We start from the raw sequence: 27,628 nt of genomic DNA on the forward strand, positions 1-27,628 counted from the left end.
CAACAGGCTGGTATAGAATTAGAAATGCGTTAAAAGGAGCTAACCAGGCATTTAATGGAGATCCAGCAGAACAGAAATCTGATATGGAAGTGAGCGATCCAACGATTGCATCCGTTTGCCAATGCATAAATGTCTGATAATTATCTTAACCAGGACGCAACTCGGAATGGAAGAGGTGGGAGAAGAGTTACGGTAATCTTATTTTTACACATAGACAGCTTTATGATGCAAAACACGCATGATGCAGGCCTTTCTGCTGCTGGGCTAGGATGTAATATTGATGCTTGATCTTTGAATATATGTGAAGTTGTTAACGCCGTAGCTTTAGATCAAGACAGTTCATTCTGACAGAAGTTTACGCGCTTAACCATACAGCGTGGATTGCAAATCTATCTGGCCAGTTGTAAAATAATCAAGCTTTAATTATTCTTAAATAAGTGCTAAAGTTATGTCTGTTGTTTCACCATTTTTTTTGTTCCTCCTGTATAACCCCCCCCCTGCCTTTTTTTTTTTGCCCAGAGGGGCCAGTGCAAAATTTCATAAAATCTGTATCACCTTTTGTTTGGACTGTCCATCAACCAGACAATGTTAGTGAATTAGTGGTGTGCTGCCTGGCTTACGCATGTGGGGTACAAGAGATATTCCGGAACATATGACACCCTGGGAAAAATGAAAGAGGAGCAAACAAACCAAATGTATAATCATTTATAGTTCATAGTCATTTGCCTCATACTCATTCCAAGTACAGGTATCTGGAAAATCGGATTGGCTGATAGAATGGCGAAACAAACACAGAACAGTTTGAAACGGAGACTTATTTGAGCTAATCTCCTCTGGTTTTGCATCGGTCCGAGCACACGTTGGACGATTCTATGGAAATACACACAGAAAATTGTAGTCATCATCATCATCGTCATTGTCATCATGGTCTTCTTTATTCTCTCATGTAAGTCAGGATTGAGGAGGAAGGCAGTGATTCTACCATCATCCTTGGAAGAGAGCCACATGAGTAACGCCATACTACCGACACCTTGTGCGGCTGTTGGGTTTTGTCAGGCTACTACTGGTCCAGGATCAGCTATCTCAGGTTGGAATGTGTCTAAAAACTGTTGGAACACATGTAAAAATTGGGGATTTAAATTATTCAACTGAAAACAAATGTGGATGTCTTCATAAAATCTTCTATGTCTAGCAACACTTATTAACACTTATGTCTTCTTTTTGTCCTTTTTGTAGTTTTATTCCAAAAATGGTTGGGGAGCAGATATAGTTTGCATCATCTATACAACAGGCTATAAAACACCACTTTGTCACAGTCCAGAAAGCACATATAGATGTGTTGCACTGTATCAACATATGTACCATAGTAAGATAATTTTGCGTGCATTGCTCCCATCTGAACACCAGCGAGACGTCCCCGTGAGTCCGAGGAAATTCTCTCCTGTAAGTTCACACAGGGTGAAAACGAAGACTTCCCGATTTCTTACTGGCAGCATGGGCATATTCATCTTTTTAAAATAGTCTTTCCAGGGAAACTGCCATTCATTCTCATCATTGCACTGCAGCTCCGCCAGGTATCCGTCTTCGCCATCACTGCAGGCTTGTCAGTGTGTACTTTGGCTCATTTCATGAATGTCCATCGGGGAATTTATTCTCTGTTTTCTCGCTGTCATCTGCTCGTTTTGCATCCACAATAACTGTCTGTTGTATTTGTATTCGTATTCATTAATGCATTTCATTTTCTGTATAAAAAGTGGCAACAGTACAAACACAGGCAATGCAAATTAAAATGTACGTCGTTTGTTATGCTCAACATCCTCTGCAGAAATGCATCTGTGCTTCCCCCCCGTTTGCCGGAAACAAGGGAGTGAGTGCATGATCTTGGGTTAAAGTCACAGATGGGTTAAAGTTGTTTGGCTGACGTGTTAGATATGTATTCAGTTCACTTTCAAATAGAGCAATTGTCCATTCTCTTTCCGGACAGTGAATCCATTGCACTGTCCAGCACTTGAAACGAAAGTTATTTTTTCAGTTGAATGATTTTTCAAGTTTTTTTTGACCATTTGCTAGGAGGAGAAAAAAAACAAAACTAAATAATGTTCATCTTTGTTCTTATACTGTACACATGTCGCCGCCCTTGTCTTTTCACTAAATGTTCATGCTGGTCTGGAAAAGACCACACCTTCTGACAATCACACATAGTACTCCTTGTCCTTGTTCTTCTTGCTCTTGCTTGAGGTTTTTGTGGTGTTGACCGGTTTCTCTTTGACAATGGTGCCGTTGGACTGTGCTGAGTTACTGATGTAGTTGCGACTCTCATCCACGTGGTACGAACCTTCATCTCTGTTCCGGTATTTGTACATAGCGTAGAGCAGGATGAGAATACACAGCGCGGCTGCTGCTACGATGCCAACCACCATTCCTGTCGTGCTGCCTGACTCCCGGAAGACTTCCGACGTCCCGGGATAACCCTTCGGTCGAGAGCCAGTGGGATTGGCTGCAGGGCAGAAGGAATATTAGCACGTTATCATCATCACTAGATTTATGGTACAGAATGAATGCATTTCTTGTGTGGAACAATGTGACATATTAAGGATGTTGAAAGTTGATATTGGCTTTGCTGTTTGATAAAATCGTCATGCGCTGCGAAAAGTGAAGAAACGTATTAAAATGTATTAAGATGGAAGAATACATATTTCTGCCTTTCATGATCCGGTTGCTAAGATTTCGAGATACAGCTAAGAGCCTAGCTTTCCTTATACGCTCTAAAGACTATTTGACATCCTTTGGCATCTAAAGAATTCCACATTGTGGAATCCCATCTAATATGGAAATTCCCTACAATATATTGCAGAAAGGAGAAGGTGAGATGCTGGCAAGAAGACCAGTAAGTTAAGGATTCATTAAGAGTCGCAGTCAAACGCTCACACTTCTAAATTGGGTCTTGCAGCACAGTCATGAATGAACGGAACACATTTCCAACATTTACTACATCTCCAAGCAGCATGACTCTATAATATACTCTCTGAAAATGCATCTTTCACAGACAAACAAATCTTCAATTGAGTCAGCCGATTTAGCCAAAGGCTGTCCCCGCTTCTGTTCTCAGATGGTGCCATTCAGTAGAGCATATTCTGAGAACCATGTCAACCCCCTGAAATTATTCACTCCTGGCAGATCTGTGTGTGTGTGTGTGTGTTTGTAACAGTCATCATTTCTGCTGAAAGCCCTTTGTTGCATTTGTGATTTGCAAGCGCTCATTTCCAAACATTTGGATTTGGAAATTTAGAAAAAAGAAAAAAAAACCCTAAATGTGGAATTTACAACAAGCTCCTAGTTGTATTGACAGGAAGATGTCCTTTTTAGTTCTTTTGTAAGTGGCTACTGCTACATTTCACGTGACTAACACAGAGATTCTATGTTCCTCAGACCACGTTCAATTTACCAATTTAATGAACGTTTGCTTGGATTTGAGATTAATGTTAAGGGCTGTGTGCACAGCCCAGCTGCAAGACGGCCATATTCATGTGAAGTACCTCCACATTAAAAAGTGTTATTTGCTTTGATGCAAGGCATGTTTGGTGTTTATCAAATGTATTTATCACATGATGTTGATGAATATATTTGAGATAGAATGTTAGAGTACAAGTACAGTCAGACATCCTGTATAAGAGGAGCATTTCAAAAAAGCCCTTGCGGTCTTGTTTCCGTTAAGTCCTTAGTACATGCCACCTCTAATGGCCTCCTTTGCTATACATTGCCTTTCAGTGTCACATTAGCGCATACTTGGAAATATTTTACATCTACCAGAGTGAATATCACACTGCTTTTGATTTGATAAAATTTGCTTATCTCTGCTTGGTAATTCAGTATGGTAGCAGTACTCAACAAATGGGATGGACAGACTTCACTTCCAAGGGTCGGCCATCAGCCTCTTTGCTTCCGTTGCACTTCCTCCTTTTTATACACGCTGCATCTATTTCACGATAAATATAGCTTTGGTTATTATATTATATATATTCAAGGACTTTTGAGTAGTCTGATAATTATCACAGACTACTCATAAAAGAATGCTAAGTATATGTTGACACTGACGTAATAATATTGGTAGATAGGGCCATGATTACGCATCAGTATATGTCCACTTCATACTGTTCATGTTCTTCATCTTTAAAAGCCTCATTGTTTCTCTCATGTCTCACTCAAAGTTCATGGTTGTAAACATGAAGCACTTCTGATTATAGATGTTTCCCATTTTGAGCGACTGCTCCAGTATTCTTTTGAATAGCTTAACATCAGCTAATGACCCAACACAATCCTACAGATGGCTCTTGATCATGTCAAAATGGAGTCGATGGAAAAAGTGTAACCTGTCCAGGGCAGAGGTTCTCCCGTCCATCTGTATAGGAGATGCTGCTGCTGTTTGTTGACATGTTATCCACCATGGTTAGACTGATCAGTGACCTCGGGATGGCTCCAATGCCAGCAGACACTCAAGGACAAGTGGGGAGTTCCACTGGGGATTGAGTGTGACTGAGCGTTGCAACAGATTAGCTCTGCCTGTGACAAGCCCACTTATCCTAGCGGACAGGTGCGAAGGATGCTCTCGCCTTGTGGGCAAGAGCCACTGGTTGACACGGCCCTTTCCTAGCAAGTGCATCATGTGGACACTGATGGCGAGTTTCTTTTATATTTGCTATCTATCTTTAGTTTGGGGTCAAAAGGGTGAAAGGGGAAGGTTTATGGAGGGGAGAACTTTAATGTGGTACTCGAGGGGTAAATATGGGACTTCTGTTGAATTCGGCAGCAAGGTGAGTTGGGAAAGGTTGGGTGGAATTATTCTGCTTTCAGGAGTGATTCATGTGGTAACTGAGCCACATTCTTTCTGTGATCGAACGCCTGTATCTCTGGGCTGTGATAACTCTGCTTGTATCAATCTGTTGATTGGCTCCCCACAGGTTGCATTTACAAGCCTCAGCAATAAGAAGCCCCCAGTAAACTGACCACAAACATGCTTCAACGATTGCAACTATGAAATAAGACTCTATAATTCAGTTTAAGATTTACCAAAAGAGTCGGCTAAGTCTCGTTTGACATCTGGATACAGGAATCTGAAGAGTGATCAGAACATAAAGGATTAATAGTGCTTTCAGCTCAGTGCTGATACAGCCATGCTTTGTCTGAAAATATTAGCATTCATTGCAGCTCATTAGATTGCAGCTAGTCTCAGCGGTGTGTATGTGCACAAACATCTTTGCTGGTCCCTTGGTGTTATCTGATATATCTGATGATGCAAATTTTTACCTTTGCCAAGGAGGTTATGTTTTTGGGCTGTTTGTTAGCAGGATTATGGAAAAACTGCTGGCTGGGTCTTGGTCTAACTTAGATCCCATCAAAATGTGAGAGTGAGCCGGATACCTGTCTGGCCACAAAAACAAAAAATTCCCATTTACTTATAATTGAGGTAAAAAAAAAAAATCACATATTGTAAAATATGCTTACAATTCACTCACCAAAAATCAGTCATAAAAGGGCCATTCAAAATGTCTTCGAGATCTGATCCAGACTGAGGTCAGGAAAAATTATGACATTAAAACCCCATTTACGGATTCAAAAATCAGTAAAATACGCAACTCTTCACTTTTACTTTTCATGGTTGATGTACAAAGATACCAAGAATAATTTAGAACCTTTTGTTGATGAGCCGGATCAACATGTAGGTCCAGGAAAAAAATAAAATAATACATGCATTTGATACATCATTAAATTTAACACGGATGTAATGGATAACTACTGACTTGGTATCAATGTGAATTAAATTGCTAAATGTGTGATTAATGGCCACTGAATCTAAAAATGTAAATAAAATAAAAATAAGACTATCATTTTTGGCACAATTGTAATTACGAGGAGAGTGAGCTGCTTGGCGGAGGTTTATGCTCGTAGTTAGTTTTGCTATGAGTTAACCCTGTCCTGTTCTACCTTGATGTTGGTTCAGGTAAGAAGAGCAGGTTCAACACACTGAGTTTGAGAGGATAGACTTCAGTCAAAAAGCATCTGCCTGTCCGTTCATTAGCACTCCATCACCTCAGAATGGAGTCACATAAACCTGGAAAGAAATGAAGCCTGAAACAAGTGTTTAAAAATGATGGCTGCTCTCATGCGCTCAACTCAAGCGAACCCAAGGGTAAAATTAGACATGGGGGGGAAATGACCTTAAAGTGGTGCCGAGCTACATGGCAGCACGGCGGGGGTGCACTTGTGAAGCGATAGCGGTAAAATCTGGGAGGTTAACTTTCAAAGGAGTGAAATCATACAAAAGCTTCAAAAACAACTTCCTCCTCTGTCAAATCCCAAAGTGATTACAGTAGCATCGACCTAAAGTCTTTACCATTTCTATTTTCAAGGGCAACGTCCAATGTATGAGTCATTTATTAGGAAATCTATTTTTCACCAAGCCTTTTCTGAGACTCCACTGGAACAAATAAGCTCGCAAAGCCATAAGCAGAAAGCCATGAATGACCCTATATGACCCTGACACTTGAATGTTAGTGAAGGAAAGGAAATAGCCTGACAAGGAATTGCGTTTGTCATCCAGCGAGGCACTGAAGGGAACAATGGTGCTGAGATTGGTTTGGCTTCAGTGTTCTGGTTACTGCAGGGTCTATTCCACTGTTCTCCCTGGATTCTTCAGTGTAGCTACCTGAGCTCACCGCTCACGAGAGAAATTAGCATTGGTGGGATTGAACTTGTCAATAAAAACCCTCTGAACCACCTGATTTGTTTCCTTGTTGCCCGACTTATTTTTGTCACATCAAAGAGGAATGGGATCAGAGATCCAACGCCATCGTTTGGGATTTAAACAAATGGCTCTCTTTAAAGACAATTTGCCCTCATTTGTCTCCAGCGAGATGGTTCATTTGCTTTTGAATTTGTAATGGATGAAGGGAAACCATGAAAAGTGGATCTGTAGGATTTGGTTCAGGTGTTCATGAGGCCTGATGAAAGGTAATGGAGCAACTGGGTTTACTTAGGATAGATTGAATAGGTAGTCCAGCTTGACCTTTCAATAAGTGGTGGTGGCAATGGATCTTTTGTAGCACACACTTTTTTTCTTCTTGGAACTGCAAGCATTATGGGTCAAAGTAAGTTATTTTTAGTAAGAGGACAATAAATGCAGATTTTTCATGAACAAGACACTGACCTGCAACAGTATCAGCACGTGTCGCTGTGAGGTGTGACTGTTGCCTTGGGAGCAAACTGGTCTTAGCTGGCATGTTCGGTGACACATTGCTGTTATTGAGACAGATTAATGTTATACCATCTTCTTGCATCACACATGTCCAACCATAATCACAAGCTGTCAGAGTTGTCATAGAGTTGGGGATTAGGCTGCAGACAGGTCACTGTATCAACTGCAGCAGAGCCAAAAACACTTATTAAATCCCTTTTCCCCTCTTTAATTATCTGCATGTCCTCGAAGTGATGCACGCCACCCTGTACTTGTGACATGCTGGCAGTAGGCCTGATGACAACAGACGTGTGATCCTGAGATGGCCTCTGCTCAGCTAATAGTGGGCGATGGACAGGGACCTAATTGAGCATGAAATGAGGTCCAAGTGAGAGTAAAAAAAAAGTGTTTGAAATGGCCTGGTGGAAGGTATGAAGCAGTTTGAGTCGTATGCCGACAGGGCTTCCTCTAAACCAGGCAAGATGACAGAAGGGGGGTAATTCTGGAGAACAGCTCGATTGGATTCAGGTTCCTTGGTCTTAGAGTTTTCTTAGAGATGTGTGGAAGTCTTTCCATTGTTATTACAGATTCTCAACACATGAAAAACAATTTAATTACAAGATAATGGCTCCAATAAATGAAAATATAACCTGGAGGGTTTGGCTGTAAATCATACTGGAACGAGAGATTTACTAACTTTGAAATGAAAAGAATGGCCATCGCTTACATGTATAATTTTTCCTGCTCTGAAAGCAATACTAGGAGTAATCTCCAAAAAGCATTTACCTGATTAGTGAGTAGTGACTTGTGCAACTGTCTCAACTTACTTCCAACATTCCCATGACTGACCTTTGGGTGGGGGAAAGCAGAAGTCTTTCATGCCCTACTTAGACTTATAAACAGACACATTGTGTTGGCATCGATGTCAGCACACCCAAAAGATGAGGTAGAAAAATACAATTAATTGAAAATATAAATATGGTGGGATAAGTGAGGATAAAGACTGACAGTGGGTGTGAAATCCTGTTTTCTCTCGAACACGCGTCGTTTAAACTAGATTGTAGAAAGAACACTTGGGCAGTATAATCTTCACTGAAAGAGTGCAGAAAAAAATGAATAAAAATTCTTTAAAATTGTATGTATGAATGGGAAATGTATAAAATGTTTTTTTTGCTTGAAGATCATCAGCGTCTTTGATGGGCATTAGCTTAGAATTATTTCAGAGGGCATCCGGTTTTCATTTTAGCAAGCGGCTGTCTGTTGGCATGCGAGGTGCATGCCACTGTGCAGAGGAAGGAATGGACACACGCAGAGCTCCTACTGGGTGTGATTGAATAACCTATTAAATGTGGCCAGTCACCTCTTAAGCCAACACAGTGCTCTCAATGTTTCATTAATCTCCCAGCTACGTTTAAAACAATAATTTCCTCTAATTTTTCTCCCCTCCCAGCTGGGTGCATTCCAGTCAATGCCATCGGGTTGAAGAGGGTGTTCGTTTGCCATATGATTTATTGTTTGCTTTCTGCATTGTTTCCCCAGCCGTAAATTAAAGCTAATAGAACAAATGTCAAAAACATTAGTAGCTTTTAATGTCACTGAAGTATGCTCGAGGACAGAAAATGATGAGGGAGCAGAGGGAGAAGAAACTAGACGCGATTAACCTTCACCTGCCGATAGCTTCAGTCCCTCTTCGCCGTGGAATGCCTAAGAGTACGTGATTATTTGTAAAATGTAGAAAACTCTGTTTACGGATACAGACTCTTTGCATAGCAATGACGTGTCACATGTTACATGTGCAATCTATGTTGGTGTAAAAGGTAAAGATGTGAACACAGAAGATGAATGTAATACTGACTTTTCTCTTGGTACTTTACTTTAGGGTGTATCACTCTCGGATCAGAGAGTTCAAAGTACAAACGAGACATTGAAATCATCCATCAAGTTTCTTTTAGAGGAGACCAGGTATTAAAATCACCTCGTACTGTCACTTATCTCCCTTGCGGGTCACGGGTCTACTGGGGTTCGCTATGGGCATCACCAGTTAATTGGTTTTTATTCAAACTTGGTTCTGTGATAAAAACTGTTGTGAAATTATAAATATCAGAATAATAAAACATTTCCAATCACATCTTAGTCGCTGTTTCCTATAATGCATGTGTATATCAATATATGGTGAGCAAACATTTTCACTGAGCATCACTCAACATGACTGCAGTACTCATGAAGAAGTATCCATTGACTGCATACGTTCTAGCAGTTGGATGAAGATGTTACGACTGTTAACCTCCCAGATCAGTAAAATGAGGAAACAGGAACCCAACTAGGAAACTGTTCCATTCATAATTAGCGTTAATTAGCAGGTTTTAGATGGACAGAGCTCGGCTGTGCTTTCCCCTTCTTCCCACGTCTTACCCTCAGGCAAGCCTGATATATTTATAACGCATATCATGATAAAGAAATCTCCTAATCTGACTCTGGAAAACAAAATGTCTCAATGTTCCTTTTTAGCATGTGTTTCTTCTCTCCCGCCCCTCCCCCTCCTACTCTCCTTCTTTGCCTTATTTACTGCATATTTTTGGTCCTCATAATCAGGTCATGTCTTCCCTCAGACTAAAGTACATCTTCACCAGCCAAAAAACCCCCAACAACCTAAGCACAACAAAGGATCTATCCATCGGCCTTCACCTCCGCCTGGTCATGAATGAACAAAATAAAGTCACTGTTTTTCTGTTGGATTGTGTTAAATTTGCCACATTTCTATAAGAAACAAAATATATTATCATGTCGACACTGACGTAAGGCTCAGTCGCCTGTTTCGCCATCAAACAATTTGTCAGAAATGGTGACTAAAATATTAATTCTTATATAGTGAAGAGCCAAAATGATTAATGGGGAAGAAAAACATTGATTATAGATGAAGGTATTTGCTGTATATGAGTAAAGTACAGCATTCACCTCCGTGCAGCTCAGCAAAAACCTGTTACATTAACTTTCACCATAAAAACTGATACTGATACTTCAAAATCAGGACCAGCCACTGCCTCAACAGTCTATTTTCACACTTTCAAAAATTACATCTATATTTTCTCCAGATGATTGACCAGCACTTCTTCCCAGCCTTTAAGTGCGTATATACTTTTTGTAATGGACTATTTCAAACTAAAGTCCGGAATCACACTATATTTCTAACATGGAGGCTACAGCACTTACAGGAGTTCATTTCTTTTAGCAATCTCTCCAAGAGGATTCCCAGAGATGATGGATGCATTAATGTGTGCTTGTAGTTGTAGTCGCTGTGATTTTCAGCCGTCGGAGCCACACTGCTGAACAGTCATACTTCCCAAACCAGCATCCCATTACACATCAGATGTGTTGCAGCATCGTGGGCCTGTGCATTCCTCAATGTTTTCCCAAAATGGGTGGGGGGGATCAATTTGCTGCAGTGTGATCTAATCTGAGTCTTGCCGTGTGATGATCTCTGCTGGTACCGCTGGCTTTCCATGGCTTTGGAGGTATGAGAAATAAACCATGGCAATAAATACGTTTGCCTGACTGATGCCACTCAATGGGTGATTGCTGCAGGATGAAACTACAGTGGTATCCAGGTTGATCTACAGCTGACCTTGGGCCATAGACAATTCACCACACTGAGCTTCAACACTATCCTCTTGGGATCGATATGGACTAACATTATCCTACTGCATGCCTGCTATGATTCCTGAGCACCAAATCGAGAGACCGGCAGGTAAGAAAAGCGTGTCCATCTGCTTTTGCTAGACTATTAAGGCATTGTTTGAGAAATGATATATTATTCACGTCATTAAAAGGAGATGGCTTAACAGTAATATGAGAAAGTGGTCCTATGTCAGGGAGGGTGGATCCAGTTCTTCTGCTGAGATGTGTTGAGTGCTCAACAGTGTGTGTGAATTGTTCTGAACATAGATATTAATCGGGATACGGTGTTAGACAGCTGCCACCCTGGAGCCCACAGCTCTGGTGTCAAATCCCCTTCAGTGATCACTGAAGGACAGGGATACTTTGCTCTGGGAGTGTGTCCCTAAGCATCACACAGTTCGCAACTGATGTTTTGGCAGATACCCTTGTCAAAAGTATCATAAGCTGCTAGTGTGAATCGGTACACCCACCAATCTCCCGAACATCGGAAGTACCTATTGTGACGCTGCCCAATGGGAATATCACTCTAATGTGCCGTACGAGAGATATAGGGAGGGCATAACTGGCAAAAGCTAATATTGCCGGTGGAAGGCTAGATGAACAGGAAGAGAGGCAGACTAGAAAGTTGATAGTCTTTGCTGCAGGCCAGAAGTTAATTTAGTGGAGGTTTTATGACCACATACTGATCGATAGTATATCTAAATGGAGTGGGGCCTTGAGTCTGGACTTAATTGTTCCCCGTGCATGTCATCACCTCAGACTGCATTTGAAAATCCTTCCATTCACAATCAGGAGCTAAAGGTTGCTCTTTATTGCTTTCCATGTGTGGCAAGATAAGAGATTCGGTTGCGCAGCAGAGAAAAAAAATAGATTTAGCAGGTTTATAATCCCTGTTTTGTCAAATTAAAGTATTTTGACAGGCTTTGAGAGGGAGACACCGCAACATCCACCCCAGTGCATTTGCATGATTTTGAGTTCCTTCAGTTTAGCAGTCAGTTAGACAAATATCGTGATAATGAAAACTGCTTGCACATGTAAAAATTATTAGATGAAAATACAATAGCTATACACTCTGGGAATAAACCCTGCAAACTTCTGAGGCCATGTCCAACACAGGTTTTGCCAAAGACAACAAAAATGACATTATTTTGTAACGAGCAAAGTATATATTTTGTAACTCCGGGTATTTATATGGAAGTGAAGTGGATAGATCAAAAAGATAATACACTGTTTAGAAGAAATGCTTAAAACAAAGGATGGATATATCTTGTAGCTATAAAAAATACAGAGCATTAAAATTATACATATAACCATAATGTATTTGGCAAGTTTCGTGAAAAATCGTGAAATGTTTTTAGTCAGGATGCAACAAAACAGACGTGCAGAGTTAGATACTGTGTATATATATCTATATCTCTATACCAGCATTATGTTCTCATTGAAATGATTATTTTCATTAAAATCTATCAGAAAATGTGTGTTTATCAATATGTCCATTTTATGAAGAGACCTGCAGGTGTTTACTGCTATCAATAACAATAGTTCATGAGGAGCGAGATGAGCTCCCTCTCCTTGCTATAGATTATAAGTAATAATAGTGGGGGCTCTCTACACGGTGTAACAATCATCCTTCACACGCTCCTCCAGGTTTACCCTCCTTGATATCATGTATTAAGAGTCCTGTGAGTCTGATAATCATAGCGCTGCGATGCTCTCTGATTCTCTTCTTTGCGTATGCGTAGTTCCATTAGCTGGGCGCGCATGAAAACGGTGCGAGAATGAAACAAGAGTAATTGCTGCTTTCACCCAAGATCGGGTTGCTTTAGTATAGTTGCATGAAGTTGCTAGACTCAAAGTTCTTATAAAGACATTAAATCCTTATCCAGGCTAGACGTTTCTTAAATATATTAAATCCATTAAGAACCAAATAGAAAGCATTGTATCTTATAATACTACTCCTCACCACAATAATACCACAGAACAAAGGTGGCACAGAAACCTAGCAGCACCTCGAATCTCAAAGTTCTCAATATATTGGATTTCTATTTATTTTGTTTTGTTTTAAATCCAAGTATAAATGTGACACATTATACCTTTATGGGTAGGTTTTGCTATACACTGTTTCTTGCGTAGATGCAGTGAGTTGGCTTCAGGAGCTCTGGTTATCTATGGAATGTTGAGGCTAGATTTTTCCATCTGATCTGATTCCAATCTTTATGCTAATCTAAGTATGTTGACTGAAACTTTATATGTAGTTCACAAATGTGCATTTTTTGAAAAAATATAAAAATCTAACTCTAAGCAAGAGTATTTAAAAAGTCCATTGTCTTACCCTGACACAATCCAGATAAGACAGATCTGCTCTCTATAAAAAAACAATTAATGCTTGAATGTAAAGAAATATTCTGATTTAATTATTTTACTTAAAGTTCTTGAAGGAGTAAAAGCTGAATTAACGAACGTTTTCCAGACAGACTTTAAGAGACCCAAGCTTGAATCATGAAGTCAATATAAATTGGAGGAAGAACGACTCTGGCTCTTAGAACTCTTTTAGCTCTAACTAACACCTGAGTCTTCTCAATTAAACAGTCTACCTTAGCCAGGAATGTCTTGTTGTGGGTGGGCTATGACACACAGAGAAACACTGACACACGCAGCGAGAAGTAGAATAAAAAGCGATGACTAACCTAACCCACCTGAGCTCGGCTCACAGGGATCAATGTCCTCATCATCGCTTGGGCACTCGGCTGACGCCACCAGCAGGTCGTCCGTTGTCTGAAAAAAGAGACGCACACAGGAGAGTGGTGAGGGCATGAAATACTTGGCCACATCAATGGTGTGAGACGCCTCCCATTCAGAATAGCCAGAAATGGTGTTTCCAGAGGGTTAGGGGACAGGTATATACCCGGATCTCTATCTGCGTTGTGTGTCAACATGGTCAGGTGCTGCCTGCCATGATATAAGATCTGATTATTGAGAAACAGTGACGGGTAAAGGTCACAGCATAAAATGTCTGCAATGGTCAAATCGTACTGCAGCGTGTTCTTAGCATTGTCCATTAAGGGCCTGTTAAGAACCATCACAAAACACCTTTGACAAAGGACAACCAGCGACGAAAGCTTTGAGGGGGAAAAGGGCAGAAGAACAGCGATTAAATGAATATATTTCTCTAATCTACAAAAAAGCATCCAAAATCAACCTCAATCCATAGCATGCAGTGGCGTTTCAATCCAGTCCAATCGATACCAAATCCAATTAGAAGAATGTGATGCACTTCCTCAGCTGCCAAACATGATACATTATATCATCCTTTAAAATAGGAGAGGGCAAACAAAGGACCAGAAAATGTACACTGTAAAACATGACACTGCAGTGTCCTTTTATAGTCTTGCTGCAGGCCATTTGAGCAGCTCTGCATTAAAGGTCAATTTCATTTAAGCAAGACAGCCTCTTCAAATATTCCAGTTAGAGGTGCTGCTAAGCAGAATAACCTTCTGAAGTCATGCACCTCTACTTATCCTTTTTATGCTAAAATCTTTAAATCCTCAGATGCACACTTGTCACTAAGTGTTCTAAATCCGTTCATAATTGTAAGTGTGATCAAGTAGCATTCTACGATCTTCCTGTGGGGGGATCAATAATGTATTTCTGACTGATTATTCACATGTGTCACAGCCATAGCACAAACATATAAATGACAGCAAAGATAAAAGCGGTAAGGGCTGCATTACATCTCAAAAATGAAGATGAACTCGGGGTTTTATTCAATTTGTGTTTCACTGCTGTTTGACTGAACATAAAAATGTATCTGCAAGTTGGATTAGCATCGACTCATCTCCAAGAAATGAAAGGTGATGTCATTTTGCTTAGCATCCATTTGGCTGCATATAATGCGATTGCATTGCGACTAACGTCATTTTTGACATTCTGAACACGGACCAACATCATCTTTACATAATAGACCTGGAAATGATAGATCAAACCCATTAGGGTGAGTTGGGGTGGAGGGCTGTTTTTGGTACATCTGTGCTGGGAGAGGCCCGGGGAAGCCGTCCAAATGTAAATTTAATTTGCTGTGCATGAAGCTGATATACAGTGTCGGCCATCCAGATGGCAAAACTGCCGGATCCTGGAGTGCCACATCCATCACTTCAGCTTCGTGATTTGTTTTTCCTGGCGGGAGATCTTGACACTCTGCACTCACTGGCAGAGGTACGGGAATCAAGGAATCAATACTCCCGCTCTCTACTTCCCTCCTCAGCACTCTTCTTCTGCCTCACATATCCTGCTTCTCCTCTCCGTTCCCTTTCAGCTCTGCCCTTCATATTTATTTGCAAACAGACATGCCCATGCTGTGGGCATGCTGGTGCAGATGTAGGTTAAATCTCCAAGGTGTGTGATGCCTCGTATTCATATTTCTGTCTCCATAAGGGGTAAGAAAGCTGCAAATTGAGACTTGAACTCTTTCAACACAGTGAAATAGTTATGAATATACTTTTATCCCTTTACAAGAGAACCTTATAATTTGATAATTAAAGGTGCGCAGAACAAATCAATGACGATATGGATGGACCTTTGAGATCTTCATTATATTAGACTTTTATTTGACCAAGATGCAATTACGCAACCGTTATAATGCCATACACTGTAAATAAAGAGCTGTTGAAAATATAGTTTAATATTGTGGGGAATGCTTGTTAACTTTACTTACTTTAGCTTAGCCCAGGTGTGGGCAAACTTTTTGACTCGCGGGCCACAATAGGTTCTAAAATTTGACAGAGGGGCCGGACCAAGAACAGATGGATGGAGTGTTTGTGTGAGCTAAATGACTAAATGACACATGAAAGCTATTGCATTAAAGGATTTGGCCTTTTACAGGTAGAATTACAGGGAAAAGGTCAAATGAATGAGGTTTAATTATAATACAATTATATTTAATGACATAATTTGGACAAGTTCGGCGGGCCGGATTAAAAAGACCAACGGGCCGCGTATGGCCCCCGGGCCTGGGTTTGCCCATGTCTGGCTTAGCCTGTGTAAAAACCAACTGTTCTCCCCAAATAAACGTTATAGTTCAAGTTTTATGAATCACATTTCGCTCTTCATGATATGTATACCAATCATAATGTACTATTATATTATTATAGGACAAAGGCTGCGAAGCTCAGAAGTGCCTTTAAACCAACTCGGCATCCAAATCGTATTTGCTTTTATGCAAATATCAAACTTATGCTGAATCTTTGAAACAAATCATGTGTGTAGGGGATGTACGCCTACAGATTCAACAGCAAAATGAATTCACATGTTTCTGGACATCGCTCTGTCAGACAGGATTACTGTAGGTCAACATTTTGGCGCAGTCCTGTCCTGACCTCGTTTCAATCAAATAGCGTCACCAATTCATGGTGTCCCTTTCCAACACTTGGCTACTTCTATCAGCTGTGACAGTTTGGTGTGGGTTACCATGCAATTTAGCAGTGATGAAAACTGACAGCCTTCCAGACTGTGGTATCTGAAATGGACACTGATATATTGGTGGATGTTTTCTTCCGGGGTTGCGTGGACATGCTTGCAATGATTTTGAGTCAAAAAATAAGATGAGGAAGGGCATATTTTTCTTAAGTGTTCCAGAAATACCGAATGGATCATTAGCTCAGTGGAGCTAGGTTTACTGATGCAAAGAGCCTCATGCCCGCAGGAAAGATGTTCCAATAGATTAGCGCATAAACAAGATGTTCCCGGAGTTCATTTTATGAAGGTGCCTCTAAAATGCTAAATGTGAAGGCTTGGGGCTGGCAAAGCATCATTAATCTAGCGGCAAAGTTCTGAAGCCATGGTGAACCTGCGGTACAGCTCATTTATCTGCCTCGGCTCTGAGCAACATAGAGCAAAGCCCTACGAGTTGTAATAAGAAAACCTAGGGAGACAGTTGGGAGCATGAAGAAAACGTGGAAGAAAACGAGACTGTAGAGTGAAAGTTGCTTTTTGGTGTTCATGCAAAAATGCATGGGAATTTTGATAGTTTCCAAGTACAGTGTAACTTCAAATACCTTATGTGCAGAAAGCCAAATGAATATGTCTTAGTAGAACTTGTGGGGAAGTAAAGATATTGACTGACCTTGGCCTGTCCACTGACCGAACCATTAAAGGGGATGTGGACGAGGAAATTCTGACTTGACTCAGCCAAAGGCGCCTTGTGCTTTTTCTTTAGCACTGTCATGCTGGCTTTCAAGCCCTGAGGATTGATAATGGTCCTCCTTAATGAGCTGTCAAGGCCGGGCTGTGGTTCGCATGTACTTCATTAAAGCTTAGTCAGCAGTCTTATTCAGCTGGACACCAGGTTATCTGCAACCCTACAAACACTTGTCTGTTCCCCACTTATGCTCAACTACATGGCATTCAAAGCCACTCCAAAAATGTGTGCCGTTTAGGAGAAGTGAATTTGTTATGATGCTGTACACTTCTTCCTTGAATGCCTGCATTCCCCTCTGATAATAATAATAATGCATTGGTTTTATATCACGCTTTTCAAAGCACTCAAACATTGTGCACTATTCATTCACTCCATATTTGGTGGTGGTAAGCTACTATTGTAGCCACAGCTGCCCTGGGGCCGACTGACAGAAACGAGGCTGCCAATTTGCGCCATCGGCCCTCCTGACCACCGCCGACATTAACTTGCTCACTGCGTTCACACAGGCAATGTGGGTGAGGTGTTTTGCCCAAGGACGGGTGGGTGCTTTTCATAGAGGATGCTGCTGTGCTGCCCCGGAGCTCAAGAGCAAGAGTCACCGTCTCTCTGTGATAACCTGTCTGCATGCCTCCAATGGGAGGCCCAGGTTTTTCACATTGTTTTCTCTCCGGTCTAATTTGATGGATGCTCTCTGGCACACAACATGTCTCTTTGGAGATGAGCTGAATGTCAGGAGGACACTGAAGGCATCTGAAGGGTTTATCCGAAGCATTGCTCCGGAGTGTCGGTAATATATTCCGCTGAGGATACTTGCTGTTTTCTTTCCTCTCTCTGGCTTTTCGTGTTTCCCCTTAAGCCCTCTTTTTTTGGTCCAACATGAGCGCTTGCTTTGTCTCTCACGGTCTCTCTTTTCTGATTGCTAACTTTAATACAATTTGTGACATTTTTCATCAATGTCCACAATCTGTTGCTAATTAGGAGCTGGTGTGTTGAGCTGAATTTATAATTAGGCTGAAGATTCTGGCTTAATAAAATAAAAAACGGAAGAGAAAATCTTCACGCGTAAAAACCCTACGTGTAATGCTGCAAAAAAAAACATAACTTTAATAGTTCTTTGTCTCATTGTGCCTGAGCCCTCTTGTACACGACCCATATACTTCCATTAGACGTGCGTTCGTGTTCGTCCTACTGAATAAGTGTTCCCTACAGGCTGTCGCCATGTTCAGGCTGTCCCATTCGAATAAGAAATCCCTGAGACTAGAAGCGGACTGTCTAAAGGTCTCTCCATTTGTTGTGCATGTTATAAAAACATGCACTGAAACTGTTGTCGAGCTACTTGACACTAATGTAAAATGTTATCTTTATCTATCTTTGAAATATATTTTATTGCCCTTCTGATTTGGCTTGGATGGATGAGAATCTACACCAATCAATCTTTATTTCATTATTGCAACACTAACTTTAATTTCAGCAAAGTTGATCTGAGCACGATATTCAGATCTTAATTAGTATGTTTGTATCGCTCCAGTAAATGGCAATATAATATTATTATTATTTTGGAAAAGAAAAGTACAATTGTTTCTAAATATTCCCAGAATGGGTGAATCACCAGATAATACACTGAACTGTTGTAATTAACCTTCATAAATTCGGCAGTCAAAATACATCTGGGGGGAAAAAAGAATCGGCGCCAAGTCAGAAAAGAAATCCCTAACTGCTACAAGGCTGCTCCAACTGTAGTTTTCATTGACCCTTTGTTTCTTTTATTTCCATTCTCACAAGATAATTCTGAATGCATCATTAAACGAAGTCTCAATAACACATTTTAAGTCAATAGCGTAGGTACAAATGTAGTCTATCGGCATCCTGTGACGCTTGAGCTTCTATCAGTATTCCATGTCTGTCCCTGCTCAGACGATGTGCTGTTACTGCTGGCACTGTTTTCCACGGGCCTGCCGGTGACCACTTCTAACTAGAGGTGTGGTCTGCACAGACTAATTGGGAGGAACTTGCTGTCCACAGCGTCGATCCTGGAGCAACACCTCATTAATGCACCAGTGAGAGGCATGCTCATGGTTAGACACGCAACAAATGTGCCCATGGCAGCTATCACACTGCAGCAACCACTCTTATCAGAATGTCTGATAACATCCAAGTATCTAACTTAAGCACCCTGGAACTAGGTCGATGTTGATGAATAATTTAGTCCCAGATGCTCAATAGATTCCAACTGAATAATGAAGGCGTGTCCAGCTCTGTGTATTGCATTGCCCTTCGCCCACACTCTTCCTGCAGCTGTTCTGCCAAACTGTCAACATCATGCACAAAGATACAAACTTCAACGAGACTGAAGACAATGGCAAGGCGCTATCACTATCCGAGTGCAGCTGTGCACCGGTGCTTCTAGATATAGACCGGTCGTGTTGAAACTTTGATTTTCTGGAATGTGGTGCAACTCTTTGTTTTGACACAACAAATTGCTAAAATAATGCGGTGACATGTCTCGAAGAGGAAAGTGATAAATGGTGGTAATAAAATACAAATCAGGAAAATAATTGCGCTATTTTCAAGTGTACTGAAAAGGACTGACATCAGATTTGATGATTTTGGGGACATGGATCCGCAAAGCTTCAGAAGAGGCACTGCAGGAAAATATCAGTCGATAGAACCTGTCTATGAAAGAAAGGGGATCAAGTGCTTCATCATTATTCTCAGGAAACAAGGAGCTGAGATGTTACCAAAATGTGAAAAAACAAAATTAAAATGTGCTTTATTAAAGTTGTCAAATCTAAATTGCTCGATAACTTCCTTATTATACAGTGTTATTATGTTTGTGAAGAGTAGCCTGACTTCTGCATTAGAAACACAACAGTTTGCCACTAGTGGCTTTGAGTCAACTAAATATTCTACTACACCCTCACAATTTTCTGATGAATAACAAGACATGTATCTGCTCGTAATTCCAGTGATTTCAACTGAAGAAACATGAAAAAAAGGGCCACAAAAGGGGCCCGTAGTTCAAAGCTGCTGGGAATTACCCGGGACATCATGTCATGCTTTACTATGGATATAAACGGGCATGTGAGTACACTGTACAAGAAGTGTGATGTTTCACAGCACCAGAGGAAAAATGCAAAAAAGACGGTTATTTCTCAAAGGCAATTAACGCTGAATAAATGTTACTTCTCTGTGTTGTGACTGCTTGTGGAAGTGGAGAGAGCCAGGGAGGGAGAGGGGGAGGGCTGGGCAGAAAGCCTCGGTTTTATTTAAAATGAAGCAGCTGTTGCTGCAGCTGGACCTCAGGCAGAGCATCAGTGTCATTAAAAAAAAAAAGAATGTCAGGCTTTCCATCTCCTCCCTTGGTGCCCTCATGTTCCTGTCTCCCCATACATCTTCCTCGAGGCTTAAGTCACCGCATCCCAGACGGTCTAACGAGGTGCTGGGAGGCAGCTTAGTACACCTTTACCACAGTGCGCAGTGGTGTGCCAAGCCACACACAGGCGTAGTGTCAAAAGGGAGCACACACATTTCACAGTTGATGGCAATGGCCTTTTCCTAGCACTGTAAATCTTAAATCTGCTTTAGAATAAGAAGAAATGTGCATGAGAGAAAATACTCTACTTTTGATTATATCTCTTTCGGATCAATAGTCTGGTGGATTCAGCATCCCATTATTTGTTAACCTGTAGTAGCTGGTGATAGAATTGTTTGGGGAGGAACACATTTCCAAAAACACAACCCATCTCAATGTTTAAACACTGAAGTTAATTGTTCATTAATCCAGATTAAAGCCAGGATACAGGGTTAAATCAAGATGAAATATAGGAAGACAGGATATCTCACCACATCTTAGCCTGAATGTTAGCCTACCTGTGCTATCCAGTTAACAGGTAGAACTATCACCAGTCCCACTACCACATGTGTGATGTTTATTTCTGCTGGGAAATCAGTTAATTTTAAAAGGTCCGACCAGCTAACTAGTTACGGTCAGTAGACAGTCAGTATACTTCCATTGAAGCTGTCCAGTCGCATCAGACCAAAAGAAAACATAAAAACAATGCCATTTCTCTGCCAGGAGAAGTGGGAGGGTCCAGTATGCAGAAAGCGCCCAATCAGAAAGCAGCCTCAGGTCACCTGCTGGGTCAAAGTTGAAGGGCTCCCATAGACCCGTTAGGATGGTGCAATGATGTACTCAGAGAAAAATCCAGTTGGAAACAATTTAAAATGATAATGATGATGGTGGATACCGAACATTTTTTGGTAGATATTCTCCTCCAGGCGTTTTTGTGGGGGAACATCTCAGCAATGTATTGATGAACTGCCATTGATGTGTCTCTTCAAAATTGTACCGGCATTCTGTGTTTGAAATTGCAAGTAGGAGACTAGTGAAAAAACAGCAGCTCCGGTCTCTGTGAATTAAAAAAAGAAAAAATCAAAAAACTAAACTCAAAGATTCAGGGAGGAGAAAGCGGTAACGGCTCAATTGCTGGCTTCATGCACAAAGGCCAAAGAATGCTGCATTTAAGAGAGTGATACAAAGCTACAGGTTATGTCTGTGTTGGTGTGTTGTACAAGAGGATGAAGTGAATGTAAAACTGCTTTAAATTGTAGACATGCCCACGCCCTCATTAAACATCTCTTGGGGACACTTAAAACACTGCCTTGAGAGGACTTCTTTTTTCATGTGGCTGCTTGAAAGCGGGCACTGCTCTACTGATTTGTAAATCTTCCTCAAGTCCCCCCAAGGACCCAAATTGCACTTGTTTTCCAGAGGCAGTCGCCCACATTGCCTTCATGCAAAATCAGCACATGTGTACTCTATGCTGTGGCTCAGTCACTAATCAAGAAAGTAGCCTGCCTGGCTGTGTGACACAAAGTTCATCCCCAGTCAGCACCTGCGTCACGCGGCCACCGTGTCAGTCACCGATTCAGAGGGATCCATGTGTCACTAGTGGCTCATTCACTCCTCGCACAATTCAAGACTCAAGACATGGATTTCCAAACAGGCCTGATACTCATTATTTATGATGTATAAATAATGTGTACACAATATGGATGAGTGCCTGCAGTCATTCCACAGTGCAGAGCGCACATTGAATGGCTGCCATGCAGACTACAGCTTGTTGCAGATTACACAGAGCTGGATGCCTTCTGTTAGCTACATGATAACATCTTAATATGAAATTCATAACACTATCTGATCTGCTTCCATCTACCTCCTACGCTCGCCCTCTTGTTCTCTTTTCTTTTCGCTCATGCCTATGCATAAGCACTTCTCCATATAAGTGTATTAGATGTTCAACCCCCCCCCCCCCCCCCCCCCCCCCCTACCCTCCTTGCTTTAAAATTTCTCAGATAAATGAAATCTGTTTTCTTTGAGGCATTACAGAAATCAAATCTGGAAGTCTGCAGCCTGATTTAGTGGTAATTTCACCTGAGAGCAGAGAGCTGCCCAGGAGGAATATCATACACTAAACTAGCAGGAAGGAATAACTGAAAACATCTTGTCATCAAGATCCATCTGAATGCGAATGTAAAACAATTGTCATTTAGTGGAAATTGCTAAACCAAAGTCTGTGTGATATTTCATTTTCATGTTCCTTTCCCTCAAAATCTAAAAATATATGGCAAATCAAAGTATTGTGGCTGTGTGTGTTTTGAGAAAGCGCTGCATGCAGTTTGGCAACAAAGCCCCGTCTACCTGACTTCCCTGCGTCTTGACATGCGGTCCCAGTCCTTCATCAGGTGGCAGGAACAAATTTGTCATCCTAATACAGATGCCATCATTGCAGAGATGAATGTACTTTGGCCTAATTCCCTTCTGTAACGTTTGCAAAAACATGACATGACGAAAGAGGAAGCGCAACTTTGTCCTAGAACAGCAGACCAGGTCGCCCGTGGTGCATCACCGTAATCAGATTCCTGTCCTCCAGGTCTGACTGTCAGGACTGGGGGGGCACAAACAAACAAACAAGCACTGCTTCATTCAATAGAGAGGAAGCAAAACAACACATCCAAATAATACAAAGCTTAAATTATGAACCATTTTCAAAGTCATCCATTCACGTGAGTGTTGTAATGACAGACTTTTCAATATTGTACATTTTGACCTGAACTGTTTTTAATTATTTATAGAAACTGTCTCGTTTTGACATATTTGCTTTGTTCATGCAAAAAAAATGGTATGAGTTGTTAATTATTTAGGAAAATATGGTTCCAGAATAATCCACTCATCCTGTTACGATTTAACAAAGACCACAAACATCCTCTCCATGTCTGAATGGTAATTGGGAAGCTTCTGACAGCATCCACATTATCTGAGTGGCATGCACATTGGAAACAGGTTGTCACACTCTGTGTAACACCTTGTTTATTTAATCTGTATATTACTGGAAACATATATGGTAAAACCTCATCTACTGATTATTTCCCCAAACTGTGGCTTATAATAATAATTAATTGGAATTAAAAGCACTTGTTGGCTGGACAATTGAGTTGAACTACCTTCCCAGAGTCATTTCTCCATTACTCTCCATCCTCTGTTCATTTGACTGACAAACTAACAGCATGCAGATTTCTGTACCTCCTGGAATTTGGTTTATCTTAATGTAATTTATCTGGTAATGAGGTTATTTTATGTTACCCTCGCCCCTCATCCCTAAATAGGCTTTGGTATTACATGATCTGGTTTAACATCAGACCATAATGACTGCTCTATAAATAGACACAGCATCCTGGCCTGTGCAGTGTGTGATCTCCAACCTAAGGTGAACCTAACCTACATGAAGGACGGTTTTTTTAAATTTAATGTTTTATTTTGATGAGAACTGATTTGTAACTTGCAGCACTTGTATCATCAGTTAAGTCGTTTTTAGATGCATCTGCCAGTTTGTGCATGATTCTTTTTATGGTTTAAACATGTAGAGCTTAGCCCATCTCAGTGAGCAGTTGGCACTGAGCTTGTGTTCATGAAGGCCGTGCATAAACCAACTGATTTTAAATTCTTGCAGGTTGGAACAAATTGCTGTGAAACAAATTTAATTTGATGTTAATCATTTGGTCCCAGACTATTTTCTCTTTCTTGAAATCATAACCGTAAATGTCGTGAGAGGCAGCGACATGGTCGGTGAAACATGACAAGTTGTCAGCATCGCCTTTGCACACAATTCACTACTTTATAAAAGAAGAGTGGAAACCTTCACACTGCGTGGGTTTCATTCTCATCATCCAAACAGCTGCAGTGAGACCATCTGTAGTCATTTATGAAATCTGCCAGTGTGAGAACTGCAAAACCAAATATGTTGCTCCCATATGTGTCAATAGTAGCAGCATCATGACCTTGTCTCAGACAACTCTTAAAACAAGCCAACAATAATGCTGGCTCGGCTGATCTGCAGATCATATGGATTATACGTACACATGTACAAACTCTAATCAATTTATGTGGATGAATTGTGTGGATCAACACAATCATCACACAAAGTGGAGTGGATCTGCAAGTCAGACAGACCCTAGGTGTGGTACAACATGATGTTAAAGGGCAGCATCCCTAATGGCCCCTGGTGAAGCTGAGATGATGGATGTGGTCTGGCGCTAGGAGTGAGCGCCATGGCCTGGGGCCATGCAGGTCTATGGTGTTGCCTTCTTTGCCATCTGTCAGCATTAGGTGGCACAAACTGCCAGGACCACCCGCGGCAGCACACAGTAGTTTGGGGGCAGTTTGGAGGAGGTCGGCAAGCCACACAAGGGCAGCAAAGCAGAGCTGCCCATCACCACAACTTGAATCCAACCTGGTTTTCAGCAGAGTGACTGGTACATACTGTGCAGCCACTGCATTAGCAACTCACTGTGTTTACGTTTCTTCGGCATATAGCTGATGTCACCAGACATTTTCTTGAGGGACAATAAATGTGGAATAAACCAGAAAAATCCAAAGGAAAAGAGATCAATAACGTGTCTGTCAGTGAAGTGAGGTATTTGATACCAGTGGATATATTTCTCTATTTCCTCAAGCTCACAATATCGCAGTATGTTGGTCAGTCTCATACATCTGCATTGCAGGGGAAACCTTATCCTGAGGTTGTTTTCTTTTCAGTGAATAATTGAAGGCACCACACAACCTCACAGGCCACCGACACTCAGACTGAACACTGCAGTGAGTCTGTATACAATAGGCTCAATATCCTGTGACGTGACTAAAGACCCTCTGAAACACTATCCTACTTCCTTTATTGCAACTCATTTTTTATTTTAATTGCCGAGCACACAGATGTGGAAATAATAAAAAAACAAGCACATTTTCTTGTTTTGTAATAAGATCTGTTGGTAAATGAGTTGAGTAAAATTTCAGTTGGTTAACAATCTGATAAATTCCTATCGATATAATACAAAACACTGAAGAGGAAATAAAACAAAAAAACATGTTTAAGCAGCTCTGCAAATAGGTAATTTCCAAATGAAGTCTGCTCAGTTCCTGACTGACGATGTTAAAAAAATAAAGCCATCTTGTAAAAATATCCAACCTGAATCTCATGATGGATGCAGCAGCAATAGTGGTTTGTCCTTGAGTCATGCTCACGCAGTTTAGACTGGCACAGGCACGGTTGGGTGCAACATTTATTCTAAACCTAGAATGCTTCCTGCAATAACATGAACAGGATCATTAACGCTAACTGCCAGCTATACAGACTACATTTGTGGCTATTTAGTTAGATGCTTGTATTTTCCTTTACCTTAGCTGAGGAGGAAAGTGCCTTTTGACTAATTAAGTGTATATTGTTAGGTTAGTCAGCTTGTATATAAATTAGTATTTTGGACTCGCTGTTGAATATTCTCTCTGCTGTTGTTGGTTATCCCTGCCAGTATCAAGACAATCATTACGATGCCTAAAGGTATTACTAGGAAGAATAAAGAGTCATGGATGACTCAAAAAAAAGAGTGGAGCGGCAGACAGAATTGTTACTTATTATGGAGTGTTTGTAAGCATCAACAAGGGAGGCTAGTAGGTAGCCACGTTTGGCGCTGAAGGTGCAGCAGTATCAAATCATTGATTGTCCAAGTGAAATATCGCAAATCCATGTTTATGCCCCTCATCGCAGGGCAAACGGAGCCACTAGAAGCCAGTTCAGATGGAACTGAACCATGTGCAGTGAGTGCAAATGAAATGGCCCACACGATGTGTTTTGAATGTTCCTCACTTCCGCTAAATGGCCATTACACCCAACTCACCTCGGGTCAATTCACTCGGAGCGGGGCCAATTGGCTATTTGGTGCCGATGATGTGACTTAGTGGCCATTCGTTCTCCCAAGGAACAGGCTATAATCTACATTTCTTGAATTTCCACCAACAACAAGCTATAAAAAGAAATTGCATTGCAAAAAAATACACGTATTTATTCCAGTGAAATTATCTGTCCATGCAGCACAATAACTTCAGTTGTCAAGAAATCTTAAAATAAATTGGTTCAGGTTAAAAGGTTTGTACCACCATCACTGGTGGCTCTCTCTCTCTCTCATCGTTACGTATGTGCAGTGTAAATGTGTCAATCTCTAAGGAACATAACACTGTCGTTAAATGAGAACCAGCTGTACAAAACTGATGATGCTCCCATCAATCTTTTATATTTTGAATTCTGTGGAAAGTGTGTATTGTTGGCGGGCTAAATGAAGGCTAGACTCAAGCTAAAAGAAATCCCAAAACAAAAAACTTGGAAAAACAAGTGTGAAATATCACCTGCCAGTGATGACTAATTTTATTGACAAAACAACAATAGCTAACGATTACAATTTTATACGCCTACAGACGTTTTATTCCTCACGTGAGTCACGGGTTTTGCTGGAGCCTATAGCAGCCGACTACGGGCGGGGGGAGGGGTACGGACGCGTCGCCAGCGCATCGCTGGAAACAAAATAAATAAAAATACAAGCAAGGACAGTCTTGGAAAATAGCATCATTTCAATGCTCGGTTGTTGTGTCCATTCATATATCCACCTACTGACTTTGTTCATGACAAGGGATAATTACAACATGATGGCTAGATCACAATATGAATTTAATTTCTCTTGTTGAGTGACTTGTAAATCCTGGAATAGAATCAATCTTATTATATATTATAATCCCTTAACCAAGAGGAAATTTGTATCACTATTATATGAGTCACTGACTCATCAGTTTTTTCCCCATGGTGCATTTCTTTCTTGATTAGGCTAGTGTGTTCTAAGATGATAATGTCCTTGTTAATAAAGCATGAGTGGACACCCAGTGATTTGTGAGGAATGACATTAATGTAATGTTTCCCATAAGTCAAGGTCCATTGCATTCAATAACAATATAACCCCAGTTGAGTATTTAGAGAACTTTTTCATAGGACACCTGAGAAGGCAAAATTCCCTCAGACACTTCCAAGTTATTCTAATAATGATGATTAGCTCAGACGTTATCCTCCTGGAGATAAGATGCAAGACGACTAAATCTGCAGAGCCGGTGTCACTGAATGATGTCATTTTAATGCTGTAGCATCAGAAAGACA

The 27,628-nt window shown here is 40.9% G+C and overlaps 1 protein-coding gene across 4 annotated transcripts in view; it reads right to left on the reverse strand.

Annotated features, from left to right (window-relative positions):
• Positions 1-2,192: 2,192 nt before the first annotated feature.
• LOC137895858 (neurexin-1a-like) overlaps positions 2,193-27,628 on the reverse strand; it is a 200,125-nt gene continuing 174,689 nt past the window's right edge. For all 4 annotated transcript variants that reach the window (XM_068741384.1, XM_068741383.1, XM_068741382.1 and 1 more), the window contains 2 exons: positions 13,594-13,681; positions 2,193-2,497 (listed from right to left, as the gene is read on the reverse strand). In XM_068741384.1, the coding sequence (XP_068597485.1) occupies positions 2,193-2,497; positions 13,594-13,681 (393 nt within the window). The remainder of the gene's footprint in view (positions 2,498-13,593; positions 13,682-27,628) is intronic.

Source organism: Brachionichthys hirsutus, chromosome 7, assembly GCF_040956055.1.
Source record: "Brachionichthys hirsutus isolate HB-005 chromosome 7, CSIRO-AGI_Bhir_v1, whole genome shotgun sequence".
In the NCBI taxonomy this organism is placed as follows: domain Eukaryota; kingdom Metazoa; phylum Chordata; class Actinopteri; order Lophiiformes; family Brachionichthyidae; genus Brachionichthys; species Brachionichthys hirsutus.